At 43.7% G+C, this 21,673-nt stretch overlaps 1 protein-coding gene across 9 annotated transcripts in view; it reads right to left on the bottom strand.

The window, feature by feature from the left end:
* The window catches only part of ehbp1 (EH domain binding protein 1), a 133,322-nt gene that overhangs the window by 78,538 nt on the left and 33,111 nt on the right, over window positions 1-21,673 (bottom strand). For 6 of the 9 annotated variants that reach the window (XM_076104148.1, XM_076104149.1, XM_076104150.1 and 3 more), the window contains exons 6-10: window positions 19,676-19,857; window positions 17,989-18,128; window positions 14,011-14,148; window positions 12,524-12,791; window positions 10,052-10,286 (exon numbers count right to left, since the gene is read on the bottom strand). In XM_076104148.1, the coding sequence (XP_075960263.1) occupies window positions 10,052-10,286; window positions 12,524-12,791; window positions 14,011-14,148; window positions 17,989-18,128; window positions 19,676-19,857 (963 nt within the window). Of the gene's footprint in view, window positions 1-10,051; window positions 10,287-12,523; window positions 12,792-14,010; window positions 14,149-16,179; window positions 16,294-17,988; window positions 18,129-19,675; window positions 19,858-21,673 lie in introns of all 9 variants that reach the window. The other 3 variants (XM_076104157.1, XM_076104151.1, XM_076104152.1) reach the window with 3 other exon arrangements.

Here is a 21,673-nt window from a genome sequence, read left to right as displayed (position 1 = left end):
CGACTGTACGTCCACCTCCATCTCTTCCTTCCTATTGGTTACATCTTTTTCAAAAAATTTAATTTCAACGGTTCAGAGTGAGAGTTCAAAGCCTGTTTTTATGGCTCCACCATCAGTCAGAGGCTTCGTTGTGTCACACTTTATCGAACATGAATTCATGACATGCAAGACGTTTTTATGTACTTTCTTGGTTCATAACCTGCAGCCAACAGGTGACTGTCAGGTCACCTGTTGTGGTTATCAGCTTAAATCCACACTGAATCTCATGCGACTTCAATGCAGCATATTTGTGCACGATTTAGTTTAGAATTAGAAACAGAAAGCAATAATAGAAGAAACATAATTTTGGGCTTTCTGCACAAAATATCGGTAAAGAAGTATCAATCGATAAATAACGAGAAACTGCAGTACAGACATGTTTGAGGCAGTTTAACAACACTGTGTGGTCGTTACTGGAAGAGAGTGAACTAGTGAATCTGTGGTATGTTGTGATGTCACATATTATTAACCAATTAACTTCAAATCTTTAAAGGTTCCATATACAACATTCAGAGCACATGTGTCACCATGGAGCTGTGTGGGGGCAATAGATACGCTTTGAATTAAGCACCTTAAAGGTTCTTGTAAAACCCAGAGTCTTAAAGAATCCAGAACAAAAAAAAGAATCTAAAGGCCACTCATCTCTTCGCTCTTCCTCCTCCTCCTCTTCCTCAGGTAAATAACGAAGCTTTGAGAGAAGGAGGGTGGGGGGGGCTCTTATAAATCTATAACGTATTAATCTCCTTTAACTGCCATCTTCAACAAACAAATTAGTGGTGCAATGGATTCAGAGATCAGCTGGGCCGATAACGCCGCCATTTATCAATTAATCTAAGCCTGGGCAGGGAAAACTCATTAAGTAGGCCACTTTAGGAATTATGCTCTGCAGGTAAAGAGGCTGACTGAGCCCGTGTGTGTGTGCGTAAGGGGGTCTTGACACAGCAGTTGTGTAACCCCCCCCCCCCCCCCCCCCACTACAGACTGCCATTGTCCAGCGCAGCGTGGGCTCCAAAGTGATGAGAGGGGTGATAGCACAGCCAATTAAAATGAACATAATTACAAAGTCACCCCTTTGACTCCTGATCAGAATACACATGCATCAACACACACACACACTCTGAAGGAGGAAGGGTGTGGCGGAGGAGAATATGACAAGAGCATCCAGAGAGAGAGAGAGAGAGAGAGAGAGAGAGAGAGAGAGAGAGAGAGAGAGAGAGAGAGAGAGAGAGAGAGAGAGAGAGAGGAGGCATCAATAAAGAAAGTAAAGAGACAAAGAGAAGGACGTGTGAGTAACTGTGAGGCAGCAGTTTGTGAGGTTTCACTGATAGCCAGCTCATCAACATATGTGATGGGTTTTCTAGTCATTTGCCTCAAACTATTTCTCCTTTTTTGACATGTGTTGTTAAGTATGCTAACATGCTAACGTTAGCTCGATCACTGAAGTATCTTTTACTTGCTGATGGTGAAAGGTAGAAAGAAAAGTTCACTAAAGACCAGACCAGTCGCTCACGGTGAGTTAGTGTTGGACCATCAGAACGGACAGACAAACATTCTGATGGTTTAGCTAAAAATGTAAACAGCTACTTTGGGCGAAATCAGGCAGAAACCTTTGGTTCTGAAAAGTGAAGTCAAAGCTGAAGTGCATTAAAGGTGCATTCTCTCTAGTGTCCAGCAGGGGGCGACTCCTCTGGTTGTATAGAAGTCTATGAGAAAATGACTCTACTTCTCTCTTGATTTATTACCTCAGTAAACATTGTAAACATGAGTTTATGGTCTCAATCTCTAGTTTCAAGTCTTCTTCAATACAGCATGATGTTCATTTAGTACATTATGGTCCATTTAGAGTCAAACAGACCATAAAGCAGGGGATGCTTTATGGTCTACAAAAGATGTATACGGCGTCTCTACGTACTGTCAAAGTGTGCAAACCTGCTGTAAGTTCCGATTATGACCAAGACGAGACTTGCACGATCAAATCTCGTCCCGACGACGAGGTGCTCAATTAAAAGCCGAGGGAACGATCCCACTCGGCGATCAGCGAGTGAAGCACTGAAGATGCCACTTAGTATTTCCTATAGCACCAAAGAGTGCACACCTGCATACCATAACAGTCCAAAAGAGGGGGGTGCTGGAGGGCTTTATAAAGAGGCAATTAAAGCCTTATCATTCCTACACTCGCTCTCCTCTCCTCAAACACACACACACACAATTTAAAAGACAAATCACTCAGACTAATTCATAAGGTACTTCTAAGGTCCTTTTTAAATTACGGAGAACGGTTGGTTTAATTCAATTAAAATGTAGCGGGGGGCCGCTTAAGGATGACGGGAGTAAGGTATGGAATGACTAAGTGAGCGCTGTTTTTTAAGACTGTGCGGGGGGTCTTAGACCTTCTCGAGGTCGAAGGAGTTTTCAAGTGCGGGGGACTTCTATCTCCTCACCCGAAGCCCCCTTGAAAACCCCCCAAAAACCCTGCATCCTTCTGGGGTTTAAGCCCACACACACCTGGAGGACATGGGGCAGATTAAAACGAGATTAAGATAAAGTTACCCCTTCTTTGGCCGCCATGTCATTCAAACCCCTGGCCTCTATGGCCACTGGATGGAAGGACACACAAAAAAAAAGTGGTTCATTCACACACACACACATTCTCACACACACACTCTCACACACACACACACACACAAGGACTTTCTGGTCATCCTCATAAGCCCTATTAGTCTGCTATAGAGCCTCTCATAGCAGACATCAATCACGGAGGGATTAGTCAATTCCCTCTAAATGAGTGGCGAGGGAAACCTCCCTTCTCTAAAGCAGGTCTCTCTCTCTCTCTCTCTCTCTCTCTCTTTCAGAGATTACACAGCGATTTTGTTTTCATTTTGTTCCATCTTCATCGTTTTTTTCTGTTTGACTTGCTTTTCATTTCTCTCTCTCTTGCTCTGCGTCTCTCCTGCTCACAGCTTGTGAGGTAATCCTTGGCAGATAAAACTAAGGAGGACTTACCAAAGGCAGATTACAAGCGGCGCTTTGCGGAAGGCCCTTTTACACCAGTCGGCGCGGGTATTGAGGAGAGTGAGCTCTTCGCAGTGCTTAACTTGTGAACTCGACATGCACCCAACAGAGGAAGAGGTGGAAAAATGATAGCCGCATTACAGTAACTGGATCAAAATATATCCCTCACAACAACACACACAAGATCGCACATTAGTACACACAACACGCATGCTGCTGCTGCTTTCACGGAAACCGTGTATAAAAATGAATGCTGAGAAGTAGCTGAATACATACAAGGTGTTTATTTATTCTGTTAAAATGAAACATATCGCTGTCTGCCACGTGAGACTTCAGGATCAACACTGGGTATCCAGTCACCATTCCTACGTCAGCTCTCTTTCAAACATGGCTGTAACTTTTCTTTTAGTGCACTCAAAGACTTCCATATCCTAAAACTGACCCAGAACTTTGCCTTATCCAAACATCCCCTTAAACTTTCTGTGGTCAGTACTCAGTAATGTCTTAAACCTTTCTACCTAACCCGATGACAGCGATGCCCTGCAGCATGAAACGACGACAGGAAGCCCAAAGATGTCAGAAGAAACTGGGTCTCCTCTCTCCCACAAGATCCAATGACAGACCACTCAGAGACTGCAAATAAGAGGGGAGGGGTCCACACAGGGGGGGGGACATTGAGAGGTACTGACTTGAGCCTCACTCCTCTCAAGGATTATTCTCCTAATATTACACAGCTTAGGGAATGTGGTCTAGCTTGGTTTCAGAAATGGACCACTATGACCTGTTAGCTAACGTTGAATCCAGGTTCTGTTGGAAATGGAAGAGACACAGATCACCTGTGGTCCTTTACTTTAACCCAGCAAATATACGTCAGCTATACAAATCACATTTTATATTTACTTTTTTTTTTTTTTAAAGAACCTTGATCGATGTTTTCCAGACATTCAATGTTTTTCCACTGAACTATGAAGAAAAAGCAAAGAAAATCAAGTAAATGTAGTAACTTGTATTTGATTTATGACAAATGTCACTCTTAAAGGTACAAATACAAGATTGGGTGCATTTCGATTGCCTCTCAAGGCTCAACATGGCAACGGCTGAGTCCGTGGCTCGTAGCCAACCGTGCTAACAGCAGAAACTATGGCAAAAGTACACCGCCGATGGAGACGTCGGTATCAGCGTCTATTATTTGAGGGCAGTGCAGAGCGGTAGCCGCGAGCTAACCAGCGGGCCAAACTCACATGCACTAATAGCATGTGTGGCCGGCCCGGCTATGTAAACAAAGCACAGAGAAGCTGAGATTACAACACACAGAGGGAGAGGTAGACATTACTCCACTATATCTTTATGAAGATAATAGTCGTTTGCTGCTGTATTGATGCTCTGAATGTCGTTTACTGCTCTTTTAATACTGGCCCTGTTATACATTTAGACTTACTTAGCATTAAGCTTCATCATTCTTTTATAAAACACCATCACAGGCAACAAATAATGAGTCCATATTGTCAGAAATACAGGAGAACACTGTTTTCTTTCTTTTAATCTCTCTTTGACGGTATGAGAAAGTTATCAGAGGAGATGGAATAACTTTGGACCGGATACAATGATAACAAGACGAGAGACCTTGGACCGGGACCAAAGATCAGAGGACCAGAGATGGACGTCCTCGTCTCTCGGGCTCCACCCCCCCCACCACCACCACTCTGTCCTCCAAAATAAAACACCCCTCAGTCGTCACGCCAACCGCAGCAACGCTTCACCGTGCGTATGCCGGTCGTCTCTCCTGCCGCGAAACCCCGGTGAAAGCTAATTAAGAAATATCGCAGCCTTCTGCGAACTCAATTAAATAATGTTAATTTATTCTAATTTCAATTTGGAGGTAGTGTGAACTGAAGGAGGGGCTGTGGAAACAAAGTCTGGGAGAGGAAGGAGAGCTCTGGCCTCTGCCCCCCCCCACACACAACGGCACAGGAGCTCTCACAACCTGCAAAAAAAAAAAAGCTCTATTTAATTTGAACCCTTTGATTAACATAAGTAATCACACAAGCCCTTCAACTGGAGGGGAGGAAGAGAAACACACCTCTAGTGTTCACTTACTCGTCTCTGGAAAGAACCAGCGTGTGAAAAGAAACGGGGAAACAGAGGGAAGAGTTTTAAAGAAGTTAGATTATGTTTATTTTACTTTGGAGGGATCAACAAAGGCTACAGTCGAGTAATAGTGGAAAAGAAAAGCTGTGTTTGATAAAGTAATCAACAGCACTAGGATCTATGTATTGTTAGAAGAGTGCCTCTCTCTTTGAGTAAATATTAACAGAGTATAGAACTTTTCAGATCAAACTTTTCTCCTCAGACATACGACCGGCTTCCAACTTTTCTTTATATGAAAATAAGGGAAAAAATAATTCATGAAGCGGAAACTTGATGAAAAACCCAAAGATCAGAGCATCTAAGTGTAGAGCGGTCTAAATATGGAATAGAGACGGAGAGCCGGGTGAAATCATCCCGAGGGGAAAGAGATGGACTGAATCAGACCAGACAGAGCTCGCAACCCGCCCAACGGGAACTCCCTCTGTTCATTTACATTAATCCCACAAGACGGTCCCATCCCTCCAGCTCCTTCACAGACGCTAGACTTAAAACTTGACGGCTTTTGAGGATCTATATCTCCCAGAGAGGACGGTGGACGGGCACACTGGTGAGAGAGACACGAAGCGTCTCATGAGATAACTTGAGATCGTAACAAAAACAAACATGTGACATGCTGTATTCAAAGATGAAAGGGACAATAGATGAGGAAAGCTGCTGGTGAGTTGAGGTGAAGACATGTATTGACTTCTCACCAGAGAGTGACCCAGAGGGAGGCACTTAACCTCCACTTCCTTCTGGTCCAACTGCTGACCAGCCAACTGTGAGAAGCTGCAGTTGTTTGTCTGGTGTTTTAAATGATTGTTAGGTAGAAAGAGAGCCGACGCTCATTCAAAGCCAGACAATAACTACGTTTACATCTCTTTTACGTGGATACTTAAAATGAATATTACAGTAATATTCCTGTTTACATGCACACAGCCTCCTTCTTTCATTCCTTAAATGACCTTCTCGAAAAGAAAAATGGTGTTGTGATATTTGCGCAGATCCCAAAAACCTTTCATATGTCAAAGTCTTTCATAAAGTTTAAAAGCAGGTTTGTTTCTCCCTCCAAACAGAACTGTGGCCCTTATATTTAGGACACGCATCACTGCAAACCGTCGGCTTGTTGGTTCGTGTGCAACAAACAGAGCTGAGTCTAAACAGGTGAGAGGTCGCGCGTGTTAACTGGCCTAAAAAGGTCCAGATTGAGACGCATATTTCAGAATACATGTCCAAAGAATGCTCCTAAAACCCGATTAATAAATGGCATATGACCCATAGTCATCGACTATGTCTACATGCACAACATTTTCAGTTTTTGACCTTTTTCAAATATATATATTGAAAATTACTATTACTAATATTCCTGTTTATATGCAGCCGTGCATACTCCAATACTCTGATAAATGTAAAACGTCCCCATGACATACGTCCTACAGCTACATCATTTAAATAAAGTAACTTTCCCTCCTTCTCCAGCTGAAGTCATGTTGCTCCTGTGGTGGACCATCGTTTCGTCAAGCTTTTCTTTTTTACAGTAATGCACGAAAAATTCCGACGCCATAAACATGCATGAGGCCGTGTGTTAATTGTAACAAACTGATGTTAAAAACCACAAAATGATCTCACGCTGAGAGACTAACTGATACCTGTTATTGTCAGAAGTAAAGCAAACAAGAGGAGAACCAAACAGAAGAGACGGGCACACAAGATTGCATTAATTGTACGTGACGAAAACAAAATGCTTTGGAAGCCTCCATAGATTTACATCCGTAGCCCCTGCATGCTAAATGTAAATTAGCTAAGCATTGGTCCCAGTGGACCGTCTGGAGATGAAACGCCCAACAACTGGGAACCCACATGTCTCAATAAACGCGTTCGAGCTGCTGCCGTCGTATCCAGTCCACAAATCTGCTGAACGTGTGTTCCGCTGAGCTTTGAGCTCTTGTCAGAGCTTAATGTAAATCCAATCCATACGTGTAATACCTGTGTACAGAGCGAGCGGGTGCACGCCATATGTCCTGTAGATGTGCCGATTCTTCACAGGCTGGCACAGAAGTGGGTGGTTTTAATGCAATGACGAGGAGGATAAAAGTACACCCGAGACAAAGTTTAATTCCCACGTGAATTCGTACAAGACAAGGACAAGAGAGTTTAGTTTTACTGACACTATATAGTATAATACATAGGTATTATAGTGGCTCACATCATAATTCCTCCATGATCCACAGTCACTCCTCCTCTGAACCTCGCCTCTTATCTTGAGAGAAAACGATGCAGCCTTCAAGCTGCAGCTATTTTTCCTTCTATTCCCATCAGTCCACGATCATAAGAACATTATTCCAGCACTTACACTCTTTAACTATTTGTTTTTGTGTAACTCCGGCGATCACGCAGTCAAAGCTCATGTTAGCATTTGCTCTGAATGAATGTAAATGGGATTCAAGAAATGCTAATCTGTTCTTGGTTTAGCAGAGACTTCTCAGATTCAACAGAACACATACGAGACGTTTCAAACCCTTCAGGGCAGGTTGTAAATGTATAACGGCTTTCAATATATCAATTCATATATTCACATTCAGAGATTACACATAGTTGTCTGCACGTGTGTGTGTTTTTATCTCGGCCCTACATTGCAATTGGCCACATGAATAGTCGGGTCGAAATAAATATAAATGTAGAATATATAAACACCTTGAAACCTCTAATAAGAGAGAGGTGAGCTGTGTTTTGGGGGAAGGTTATAACTCACTGAACTGAGCCTTAGGCATGCTAGAAAAACTATAAGAACAGATACAAACATGCATGCGAGCACAAGCTCACACACACATCTACACGCTGCACACGTTCGTAGTGCGGTGATGTGTTGGTTTCGTCTTGGCCTCTCATAGTGGGAATGTCTCCACTTAATCCTCTCTGACTTCATACATTCAAAGGTCATCTCTCAGCCTACACATGGCTGAGGCGTGTGTGTGTGTGTGTGTGTGTGTCATAGTGCGAATAAGAAAGAGAAACCTATTCACACTCGCTGTGTATGTCAACAAACCCTGTAGGCCTCTCCTTGTTTACTGTGAACATCCTATCTCTTCTTCTTCTACTATTCCCTGGCTCCCCCCCCACCCACTGTTCTCCTTTCCCCCCACCCTTCACTATCTCTCACCTATTCTCCTTCACTACACCCCCCCTCCTCTTCAACCCTCACCCACAATTCATTCTTTGCATCCCTCCCTCCCTCCCTCCCTCCACCTCCGAGCTCCAGAGGCAGGGGCATCTCTTGGCGAAGTGTGGCCCACCACAGGCCACTGGCTCTGGGTAATTAAAGTGGTTTAGGCCCCCTCACCCACGGTCACAGGCAACTGCAGCTGGGTGATAAAGGCACTGTGCCATAATTACATGGACAGCCAGCATCACCGCCCAGCTACACTAAAACAGTCAGCTAGCCAGATGCATGGGGAGGAAGAACCTGTGTGTGTGTGTGTGTGTGTGTATAAGTAACTGTATAGAGTGTGTGTGTATGTGCACAGGGGGTCAACACCCCCTTGTGATCGCTCTGCTGTAGTTAAGCCCCCTGTGTTTAAGCCCCACATAGGCTCATTGAGCCTCTACACACACACACACACACACACATTTTTAACCCCCCCCCCCCCAGCCAATCATTCCCCACCAGTGGTCTGACTCCTGCCGTGAGTGTGTGTGACCATCAGCCATTTAATTAGACCCAGCCATGATTTACCTAATTTAAATAAATAAATAAACATACGAAAACACCCCAATAAACAAATACCTATATGCAAATGAGGAGCTGTGGAGTTTTGTGAGCATAAAGAATGGGGCAGGAGATGGGATTGTGCAGGCGGAAAAAAAGCTAATGTAAGGGCCACTGTATGTGGACACACACACACACACACACACACACACACACACACACACACACACACACACACACACACACACACACACACACACACACACACACACACACACACACACACACACACACACACACACACACACACACACACACACACCAGAATGAAACTGAAATTTCAGGGTTGTGTTTGTGTTAAAATGTCGGTTCCCATCTAAATAATATTTTACATTTATTGTATTTGATGAACATTACTGAGGGGTTAATGGAATCAGACTTAAACATCCTAAATCTTTCTTTGGAGGACTATGCGACAGTGAATTCTCCAAGAAGCAGTGTTACACTGTGGATTTCTTTAAACCAATTTTCTGATCCACATTTCTGAATCATAATAAAGTTCATTAATAAGTTATTGTATGACTGATCGTGTTCATTTACCATTTGTTTTAATGGGAGGTTGTTTTCAATACTTGCTCAGGGAAAACGAGTTACATTCCTCCAACATCCCAACGCATCGAGACACAGACGTATCATTCATGATATTTCACAAAAAGTTAATCCTCGTTTTTGTCCAGCAACACTTGTCAATTAATGCTCGTTGCATACATAAAGTCTTTTCAAAATAAACTTGACAGGAAACAACTTGGTTATGTTTAGGAGGAGATCGTGGTTTGGGTTGAAATATCTACAGAAGTGGCTTTAAGTCCGAAACTTACACAACGAATAAATTAACGCTGACTTCTGGTTTCACACGGGACATAAACAGCTTCTGGGTAAACTACCGGTGTTTTCAGACCCATCAGTTTAATTTTGTTTGTGGGTAATATAAGAACCATCGTGCACTACTTTTCATGGCTATAGCTACAAACAGTGTGTGAAAACACACTGCTGAAACTGCTAGCCTGTATTTTATTTAAACATTAATCACATTTGTTGTTTTGTTGTCTGTGTGCCTGTCGTTGGGATAAATTAAAGTTTAATTCGGTTCAAGTGAAGCCTGTTTACCTTCGGGGACGAGGAGGCCAGCTCTCTCCCCATCACCGCTGCGACCGGGCCAGGCCCGACTGGCTGAACTCTCTCCCTGTCTGGGCCAGAGCCGGGTTTGGGAGCAGGAGGACTGGGGCCGAGGCCGGGGCTGGAACTCGGGGGCGGGGGGGCCCTCCTCTTCTGGCCGCCGCCCAAATCCGGGGAGGAGCCGCCAGCGGGGCTCGATGTCCTTGGCTCGTAGAACGGGTTGGATCTGAGGAAGCAGGCGAAAAAAGCCGCCATGTTACTTTTTAATTGAAGTTCTAGTGATGTGCACAGATGGAGGAGTGTGAAGTCATTAAGATTTATGTGACCTGTTGCCTCAAAGACCAACAGTGTTTGTAAACAAGTCACCAAATCTGTGTGCAAAAAATAAACACGGCTGATTCGTGCAAAACAAAACAGAACGTTTTTACATGAGCTATAGATTTATAGTAATGCGATGAAGGGACATTATATATAAGACGAGAGCACACCAGACACTTTAGAGATGAGCGAACTTAAAAACATGGAGCAGTAATTAGCGGCACCATTGGGACCCCATTGTTTGGTTAAACATGAGGAAATTGCAACATGGAAACGGGAGTTTGGCTCAATACAATGAAGAGCACACACGGGGTGGGAAGGTAATAGAAGATGCAGGTGCACCGAGGTCAGGTCTGCGTGACCTCATATCCTTACTGCCCAAGGTGGACCACTGACAGACAGACGGGCAGGAGCGCGCACAAACACACACACACAGACACAGACACACACACACACACACAGACACAGACACACACACACACACATACCAGAGTGTTATCAATATACAGGCATGCTTGTGGCACTGAAAGCAGGGGCACGGCCTTGAGACATTCACTCAACATGCAACAAGCAATCCTCAACAAACAAGAGAATTGGATGGAGAGGGTGGGTGGGTGGGGGGAGGCTGATTGACTAGGTATCTGTCTGAAAGAGAAGGTTAGAGCCACTCAGTGTCTATCTAACCGCAGAGCGATACGGAGAGGGAAGAAAAGAAAAGCAGAGCAGGCCTTTAGAGCAGCTTTAACAGACCAGCGCTGGCTAAAAGACATGTGAAAGGGCTCCAGTCAAAACAGCGCGCTGCCCTCTTGAACTCTCTATTCTGCGGAGGGACTGCTCCCGGTGTAAGAGACGGAGCAAAAGAAACATGCCAGTCAATAACCTGTCTCGTCTTTAGACCGAAGCGCTGTGGCCGTCCGCGTGACGGCTTCTCTCAACAGCCAAAAACCTACGAGTTCACATTTACAATGTAGGCCACTCGTCTGCAGGGAGATCCCCACAGATTAAGAATCCTGTTCCAGCTCTTAGGCTACATCCACACTAATAGGTTGTCGCTTTTTAAAACGCATAACTTTTGCTAGCGTCCACACTACTCGGCCGTTTTAGAGTCCCTAAAACGGAGACGTTTGAAAACGCTGCGGACCCATTTTTAGTTTTAAAACACAGGGTTTGGATTTTAATCTGGACGGTCAGAAACAGAGACCTTTAAAAGTCATGTGCGCCTTTTCCGGAAGAAAATATTTTAGTTATTATAATCCAGGCGGTTCTTCAGAGTGAAGCCGATGGAGAAGTGTCTTAAAGCTGCATTCTCTCTAGTGTCCACCAGGGGGCGACTCCTCTGGTTGTATAGAAGTCTATGAGAAAATGACTCTACTTCTCTCTTGATTTATTACCTCAGTAAACATTGTAAACATGAGTTCATGGTCTCAATCTCTAGTTTCACTGTTTTAAAACGCATTAGTGTGGACGTAGCGAGTTTTCATAACAACATTTAATGAGTGACTGAGGTGGAAACAGATGTTAACAGCATGGTTTCTGAGTAGCAAACGTCTGTTTTTTATTATTTCTCAAAGCTCAGTGTCACTGCCTGCTCTGCTATCACTGATCGATTGATTAATTGATTCTGGTTTACGGAGAGGAGATGCATATTGTAGATGTAAGAAGAGGGAGGTGAAATAAAAATGAGCAGAGTCTGGGGGAGGAAGTTAAGGAGGGAAAGTATGGGGGAGGGAGGGAAGGAGGGAGACAAGGTTAAAGAATGCAGAGAAACAACAGGGCCCTTGTTCCCGTTGAAAGAGCCGCTTCGTCACTCTGACGGGGGGGGGGGGGGGGTACAAGTACCCATTTATAAGGAGGGTTTCTTGCACGACTTGGCCTGCCAACAGTTACCAAGCTGGGAAGTCTGGATCCTTCCAGACGGCTTCTAGTATGGGAAACTCAACAGACAGAAGCTCTTTAAGCTCTCTACTCTGACACACACAAATGGTTAAATGTACTGTATACATACAGAAAGAGGCTTCAGTGTGATTAATGCAAAAACGTGCACTGTGTACTCTCTTTCCTAAACGCACCATGTCCTGTGTCGGCTGATTAAATAGACTAGAATAAGGTGAAGAAATGGGACACAATGAAGACATAAGGTCTTACTCGTCAAGCTCCTCCTCCTCGTTGTGAGAGGTGTTGGCGTACAAGTACTTGCTCATGTCGACAGGCCGTACTCCTTTCCTCTGCCTGGGCTTGGGGGGTTCTGGATCCGGCTGGAGGTCCGCGTCCCGGTCGGGCTCGTCGAAGGGGTTCCCCGGAGGGGGCGTCTCTGTCCCGGCTTCGTCCGGCTCATCGAACGGATTCGAGGTGTCGTGGTCGAAGAAGGAATCGTCGTCGACCTGATGCCTCGACACCGGCTGGGCGGGGGGCTCTGAAAACGACAACATGTCGTTTAAAAACAGTCACAATGACTCAATATTACTTTCATTATTTAAGAGCTTTGGTAGTGAGTTGGGCAGCAGAGGTCCTGGTAACTAGCTAAGCTTTATGGACTTTCCTGCCTATTTGCCTTCTCACGACCATATAAAGAAATAGCTGAGCAACAAATCAACCGGTGGATTCCATCCGGATTGTTTTATTGTGCCAATTCAAGTATTTGCCTTCTATCAGATGTCTAACTCCATCTCTTTATTAATTCATGTTTGCAGTTTGTTTATCCATATGATGAGTTCACGAGGAAGACAATTAAGATACGTCTATATGTTGGAGCTTGACTTTTAAAAATGATAGTTCCGTTAAGAGCCATCCACACCAGGAACGATAACTGTAATGATAACTAAAGATTAGAGTTTTAAGAATTGTTCTAACTGAAGTGGATGGCAGAGTCTGCACCCCAAATATAAAGACGATAGTGAAAGATAAAGTAATGATCACCTTCAGAGAACGATAGAAACACGTCCATCAGAATACAAAACTGTATTTGTTCCACACAGGAGGGTGGATAAGTATGGACGCTCACATCGTTATCGTTCTATTGTTCCATTGTTCTTGGTGTGGACGGCCCAGTACATTTGTCAGCTGGCCAAAAAGAACAACTTTGCTTAATTTAACAATTTAAAAAAAAAGTATTTTTGAGAGCTCAGACCAACAGGAACCAACACACAGCTGCTACTGAATCAAAAAAGACCTAAAACAAAAGAAACCAGTTAATTTATGTTATGTTTCAATACTAATGTAATAAGATTTAGATGTCACACAAGAGATGTTATGAGAATATATATATATATATATATAAATATATATAAAAAAATGATGCACGAGAAAGCAGAATCTTAGTCCCACAGACAATAAGGTTCAGATCAAAGCGAACAAACATCAAAGTGGGAGCTGTGTGTGTGTGTGTGAGCATACCATTTAAAAAAACAAATAATCCATAATACACCTGGCTACTCAGGTGGTCAGACATAAATATTGGTTTAGCTGTCTGACTGAAAGCATTGAGGCCTTCCTGCTATACATGACTACACACACACACATTCAAGGTATGTGCACCTCCAAACCTACAGACACCCCCCAAAATAAACACGACTTCAGATCTAAATCCACCCAGCACAATGAAATCAGACTGGATCTCTTTTTGTTGAACGTACCGTCCTCGTCGGGATCACCAAACGGGTTGAGGTGGTCCGGATGGAGCTCGTCGTCGGGCTCGTCGAAGGGATTTGAGCACATGGCGGGAGGCATTTCCTGATCCTCGTCTTCCAGGAAGTTCAGCTTGTTGATGAGCTCTGTTGCCACAAAGTCAAACAAAAAGTCAAACACACGAACCACAGAGTGACAAAAATAACAGCTAGAGAAAATGAAATGAATACAAACATTCACAAACTCAAAGATAACAATATCTGCACTTTGGAGTGAACCATTCAGTCTTGTTAAAGAAATCCCTCTCGCTGGTGGAGCGCTGCCTAAACTTCTCTGTGCTCCTCAGCCCCCACTTCAGTGCATGTACAGCAAGGGGCATTCTGGGAAAATCTGTGTGGTATGGAGGGTTACTGGGGGAGACGGTGGAGAGTTGCTATGGAGATCCCAGCTGGAGAAGGGCGGAGAAATGTCCAATTCATCTTCATCGCCCCTCGCATGCTGCCAGGGGGAGTGGGTCAAGTTTAAAAAAAGAGGGTAAATGTGTGTGAGGAGGCCAAGAAGAGCTGCTGAGCGCTACAGAATGTGAGGATCTGAGGAAGTGCTGCGTGTCTCTTGGTCTATATGCAGGGTGGTGAGCCGATAAGAGGTGCGGCACTTCCTCTCCGACAACATTCATGACCCATTTTAGGGGCCCCGTGGAAAGTGCACATCGGTGTGTATTTACATCTGAAGAAGTGGAGAAGAGTTAAGCTGAGAATCCAAGGACCCAGAGTGAGCTTTGTGTAAAACTAGAGACGCACTGATCAATTAGACACCAATCAAAACCAGCCGGTTGTCCTCTGATCATCCGTGTCATTTATCGGATTTGCCAGTCCGTGAAGGATAGAGGTGCAACGGATCCTAAAATGTTTTGGATCGTATAATGGATTTGAGTCTTTCAAAAATAAAAAATGGAGCAGATATAACATTTAGAGACCCCCAATCACAATTTTTTTGCCGATACCAATTAATGATCATTGATGATCCATATTGGCAGATACAGATTCACGTTTGTTTTGTTTTGTTATAGCAGCTGGTCTACAAAGGCTCCAGAACATCTTTAGCAGTGCAGCCACTATTACTCTACTTGCTCTCCTTTGTTTGTTTTTCACAACTATCAGGGTTCTGCGAATAGAAAGCATAAATGCAGATGTCGCATATTTTTACTAAATATCGTCCGGTAACGATCGCCAGTAAAACTTTATTTAACCCTATGATGATTAAACTGTGTAATTACTCTAAGGTTCACATGTGTGGTGTGAGGGGGATCCATACGGATCGACAACGGTCCGTTACACCTCTAGTGGAGGAACAACTTTAAAAACATTTAGAACTACTAACTGTTTTATTACGAACATACAAATTAATTAAAATGTTCTATGTAAGACGGAAAGAATCGTCCATCCGTGCATCACAAGAAAGTAACTGGGTTTGTCCAAGTTTACAGATTTCATCGTCATTCCAGTGAATAGTGAACCCTGAACTCTGAACTTAGTGAGGAACTAGCCAGTGAAACCGTGTAGTAAGAAACTTATACTCTTGTCCTTTCACAGCACACAGTTTGAGATCCCTGATTCAACGTTTGTGTTCCACTAACCCGACCCGACCCCATCTGACTTTAAAGCGTCTCACAAGCTCGAGGCCCAATGAAAATACCACAGATGCAATACACAGTTTAATTAAAAACAAAGGCACTTAATTCCAATTTGAAAACAATAACAAATATTTTTTGTCTTCCTGAAAAGATGTTTCTTTGGTGTAAGAATAGTTTTTGTTGGATACCATTTACTTCGACTGGTTCACTACCAATTGCAGAAAAGAACACGGTAAAAAAAAAGAAAAAAGAATAGGAACCAAACAACTGATGTGTTCACAACACCTTGTACAGCACATCACCACATGAACCAATAAACCACAACACCAGCACAATACCAATGTCGAGGAGGATCGGGGGATGGGGCGTTTGAATAAAAGAGAGAGAGAGGGAGAGAAACAGAGAGAGAGGAGAGACGGAAAAGGAAGGATTAAGAATATATGGAAATATGTGGAGAGGAATGGAGGTAATGAATGGAAGTGTAGAGGAGACAACGATGAGAGATGAGTCGGGATCACAGGATGAGAGAAAGGTGAAAAAAGACCTTGGGAGGAAGCGGCAGGCTTAGCGGTTGCTTTGCGAGCTCGCTTTAGGAGACCATCATCATCATCATCATCATCATGTAAGCAGCTGAGGGCATTCAACTGGTTTACTATCTCTGTAAAGGACAGGGCCATACAGGAAGGGAGGAAGGAAGAATAGCAGTGAACAAGGCAAAAATGACACGTCCCATTGAGAAACATCCACTCAGTAAGCTACAGTGAGCGCATGTATTTCAGAGTGTGGTTCACGATAGCAGTGTTTTTGCTATTATCTATATCTCCAAATACATACAAAACGCTGATAAAATATGCAGTAAATGCTGCACATCAAACTGCATGCTAGGCTTCTCCGCGGTAGTCTGTGTTACCGGTGTTAGAGCGTACACTGATTGCTGCTTTGCTTTTGTTTCTAGAAATACGATCCATTTAGTTCACCAAATACAAAAACTCTAATTTGGTAAGAATCAGTAGCCGGAAGTGTTGAAGTTCTTTGAGATACTCGGGTGCTCATGACTGGAATAAGGTTCCCAACAGCGTTAAACAGACCAGAAACCCAGACACGTTACAGGCAAAACTGAAACCCTTGTTTTTTTTGAAAACAAACAAAAGACAGCTGTGTGGGCAGAGTTGTTAATTAACAGTGTTAATAGGAAGTGTGTACTTTTAACCAGCCAATGAGAAGCCGTCATTGGAAAGTCACTTTAAAAAGTAATGATTTTCTTGTACTTTGATATGCTATACTCCTCTATGACATCTAACCACAACGAGAACCACGATGGAAATAAGCACTGTGACTTTTGTTCGTGTTATCCTTGATGTTCTGTTGATTGTGCATGGACAACTTTCATTTTATATTGCATGTTTTTAAATAAGCTTTTCTTACAGATGTTTCTAGCCGGTTATCTTGGAAGGTTTAACACATTTAACACCCACACACACACACACACACATACATACAGAATCACAAACAACACACCCACAAAATATATATTCATGGAGATGTACAATACATCCTCTTTAGGTGTTTATATGTTCTCTTTTCCTCATACTGTAAGTAAAAGAGAACATGTGTTTTGCAGGGTTAGCCTAGCGTTAGTGTTGCTGGCATGGCTTGCTGGGTAGGTAGCATCCATGAGGGGAATGTGACAGGAGGGGGGGGGGTTTGGCAGCTTGGCCAGGCCTTTGATTGAGAGATGCACGCTAGTGAAGCATCGCTGTAGGCGCTCGATGCATATACATATAAATGAGACAAAGAGCAGGGAAGGGAGAAGAAAGCATGAAGCTTAACATGAAGAAAAGTTGGATTAAGCAAAGCAGGAAGCACCGAGTCCACAGAATGAATCCCCAACGTGTACGTATGGAAGTAAACCACCAGTCGACTGGTCCACCAACAAGGGAAGGAAGCAAGGAGTAAAGGATGGGGGGCGGGGGGCGGGGGGCGGGGGGGGGGAATTAAAGCTTAAGCAAAAGAAGCAGACAAAACACTGTAAATGAAACTCATGAATTTATAATCTTATGTATGCAACCATGCACACGTACAGGAGCAGAAAAACAAAAGAAATCAAGAAAGAAGCAAAGTCCCTGGTTCAAATGGAGATTTTAATCGGCCATGTTGCCAGTTTAGGAGGATGTCATTGACATTTTGAGCATTTTACGGCTCAAGCTGATTTGCTCGTATGAGAAGACTTACCGTTGACGGAGGTTTGACCGACAGCACAGGAAAAGCATGAATGCTGCCCATCACTGTCATTGGGGTGTCATTGATCTGGGGCTCATACGGAACCATGCAAAGGAATAATTGAGCCGGTCACCTGTGATCTTGGCGGCCTTCTCCTCCTGGTTGACCCGGTTCTCCTCGTCCTCCTCGTTCTCCTCCTCGAAGTCGTCCAGGTTGCCGATGTCGGCCTGCTTCATGCTCATCAGGCTGGCCAGGCTCTGCATGTCCTCATCACTGGACCATGAGAATAAAACACAGACAGAAACTCATGTTTATGAAGTGAAACCCCATCAAAACGGATACATACAGCTTTGTATTTTCAATATGCTGGCTAGAACACACACACAATTCAACCCACTAACAAATTCTTGATGACACATAACGATTGTTATAGCTCTCCATCCTTCTTCTCTTCAGACCTCCATCTCTACACCTGACTGTAGACACATTTAAAGCGGTAACGTCTCCTCTCTCGCTCTTTCCCTCCCACCATCGCTCTACTCACAGACGCATCAACTTTCTACAGTATTCCTTGTGTTTTATGTCATCCTGTGTACTCCATCAGTCCCTCCACAACCAGCGGCTGCCTCATAATCAGTGTATTCTCCTCTCTGCTCTTTGTGTTTGGTGTTTCCCAGGCCCACAGGCTCATTTGAACTGGTGTGATTGAGTTTGTTTGTGTGTGGTCGACATCATTCCCCGAAGGGTTAACAAGGGTTACGCTCCATCGACCCGCCGCCCGCGCCACAACAAAGGCCTTGTTGCTCAGCGTGTGTGTGTGTGTGTGTCTGTAAATGAAAGTTGCTGCTATCAAATTAGAATGAATAACAAACGGTAAAAAACAGAGATTGAGAATGTGTCCTCGAATGAAAGTTGGTGATATCAAAGATGAATATGTGAGAATGAATGAGAAGCTGCAAACACTGTGTGTGTGTGTGTGTCTGTAAAGTCTTTGAGCAATCAAAGAGACAGACGTGTGAAATGTGTGTACATACATTATGTCTGTGGATATTCTTATACATTTTTTTATACATTTAGGAGAGCAACACAAGAACCCAGACAGATAAGCTTGATGTGATTTCTGAGGACGTCTCGTCTCTAAAAGACCTGCAATCAAAGCTTCTCTGTTCAACACTCGCATCTTTAAAACATAAAAAAAAGAAATGAAAGAGCAAAAAGGGTAAACACGTCATTAAAGGGTAAACACACCCTCGTCTTGGATTTTGGGATGCGCCATCTTGGTTTTTTTTCACAACCAGCAGCGACATTAGCTGGTGGAGCGAAGTACAACCGAACGCTCAATAAGATGTTATTGTTTACATTGTTTAAACGCCCTGTCAATCACAAGGTAAAGCATCCCCTGCTTTATGGTCTGTTTGACTCTAAATGGACCATAATGTACTAAATGAACATCATGCTGTATTGAAGAAGACTTGAAACTAGAGATTGAGACCATAAACTCATGTTTACAATGTTTACTGAGGTAATAAATCAAGAGAGAAGTAGAGTCATTTTCTCATAGACTTCTATACAACCAGAGGAGTCGCCCCCTGGTGGACACTAGAGAGAATGCAGGTTTTAAAAACACTAGGTTTCACTTTTCAGAACCAGAGGTTGCAGCCAAAAAAAGGCCACCTGGACGAGTGAACACCAGAGAAAAAGCAAAACAAAAAGGGAACAAGAGCTTCAACTTTTCAAAGCAGTGTGTGAATCAGAATTTGAATATTTAAATCTAAATGATACCCCAGCTGTACCGAGAACAGGCGTTAAGTGAGACTTACGTGGCCTTTCCCTCACGGAGGAAGATGCAGGAGAGGGAGAACTGCAGCGTGGCCGACACCACCTTCTTGGACAGCGGCTTGAACTTGAGCTTGACGTCGGTCTGCGTGGGCATCGGACTGGCGTACTGCTTCATGTTGATACTGCTGGTGGCCAGAGCCTTCCTTCGTCCTGATGGAGACTCCTGGATGAGAGAAACATGAAGCACATATTCAGGTGATTAGAGACAGATAGAACGTCGACACTGCAGGGGATCGAAGGGAAAAACAAAGAGAAAAGGCAGCATTTTGAATTTAATGTGAGGATATTCTGCAAGAAAACAACTGTTTAAGGTTCAGTACAGACTTCCTTCATCACTGATGATCGGTGATTACAACATCCCGATCAATAATGGGGTGTTTGGTCACTGCTGGTTGGTAAATCCAGGACAAGCTCTAAATGTGTGTCCTCCTGCGTTCCTCATTGTGAGATCAGTTGTATGATATTTCCACGCTGAAGACATTTCTGCTGCTCTTCTTTTCAGAGATGTGCTCCGGGCCAGAGGAGAGCAGTCAAATTGGAATTTGGGAAATATGCCACATAGACCAGGTGATAAGAGTTATGGAATCAGTGAGTGTGTTTGTGTGTGCGTGCGCTCGCATGCAAGCCGATGATTGATGTGTGAAAAATAAGAACAGCAGGAAAGCCTTGTCTAACTAAACAGTTGGGGATTGTCCAACCTTTTGTCTCTCTGTCTCTCTCTGTGTCTCTCTCCGTCTCTTTCTCTCTGTCTCCCTCTCTCTCTATGTCTCTCTCTCTCTCCAAAAAAACCGAATGATTTTGTCTGCTGTGAGTCCGGCTATGGAAGCACCATGCTGTCCGTGAATAGCAGACTGGTTCACCTCCTTGCTGTGTTGATACCACTCACATGTCCGTGTCCCTCTTTTCTGTGTTTTTTGTGTGATGGGAAACTGCCACCAGTTAACTGATATGTGTTAATTTGCATGACGAGAGACTGAATCTACCGTAAGGATCAGACGCTGGTGTGCACCCGACCCAGCAGGAGGTGGTAACCCACATTTACTCTTTAAATCCATCAGATTTCCCTTGTTTTGTCTCCTTTTCACTGCATGGATGTCTAAAATCAGCATATGTAACTGTACACACACACACACACACTTGTGTTATTATACCAGAGAAAAATACCTTCTTGTCTGAGCTGTGGATAGAGCCCCGAGGATTCATCCTCTCGTGCGCACAATGCCGAACAAAGCAGAGCAGCTCGCTCTCTTTCACACGACACCGGTTTGAGAGCACATATACATATACACGTACACTCCGGCGTGTTCGGGAGATAAAGCGATACCAGCTCTGCATTGCCTGTTTCCTGATGTCTTCACACACACACACCAGAGGTTTTGGCTCAGTGGGGAAAACTCAATCTCGGCCTTATCGCTGAGGACCGCAGGGTATTCGCGCGCACACACACACACACACACACACACACACACACACACACACACACACACACACACACACACACACACACACACACACACACACACACACACACACACACACACACACACACACACACACACACACACACACACACACACACACACACACACACAGTATCAGTACAGAGTGGTAAAGCTATTGGTAATATAGTGAGGAAGTATGTAAGCTACGAATAGGGAAGAGAAATGTGAGGGCCAGCCATCGCTGCATGTAAACGTGTGACTTCTATTCTCACTATTCATTTAAACATTACACATGTGCTACATTCACACTACGAATACATTTAATGTATGATTCTGTTACTTAAATCATTGAGACCACATGTGATTAATATCGCATGTCTCTATATTAGTTTTGTCTAATCTGATAGTATAACACCATTAAGTAGTCTCTGGTCTTTCTTGTTTGGTGAATATTTCTCTCTTTCTTTCACTTTCTCCTGACAGCAGTCAGCACTTTACTCATTTTCCATCCAGTCAACACCTTAAACAACCAGTCGA

This window comes from Anarhichas minor, unplaced genomic scaffold (genome assembly GCF_050575085.1).
Source record: "Anarhichas minor isolate MPS153535 unplaced genomic scaffold, ASM5057508v1 ptg000029l, whole genome shotgun sequence".
In the NCBI taxonomy this organism is placed as follows: Eukaryota; Metazoa; Chordata; class Actinopteri; order Perciformes; family Anarhichadidae; genus Anarhichas; species Anarhichas minor.
Note: the sequence above shows the minus strand (reverse complement) of the source record. Positions and strands in the feature narration are given on the sequence as shown.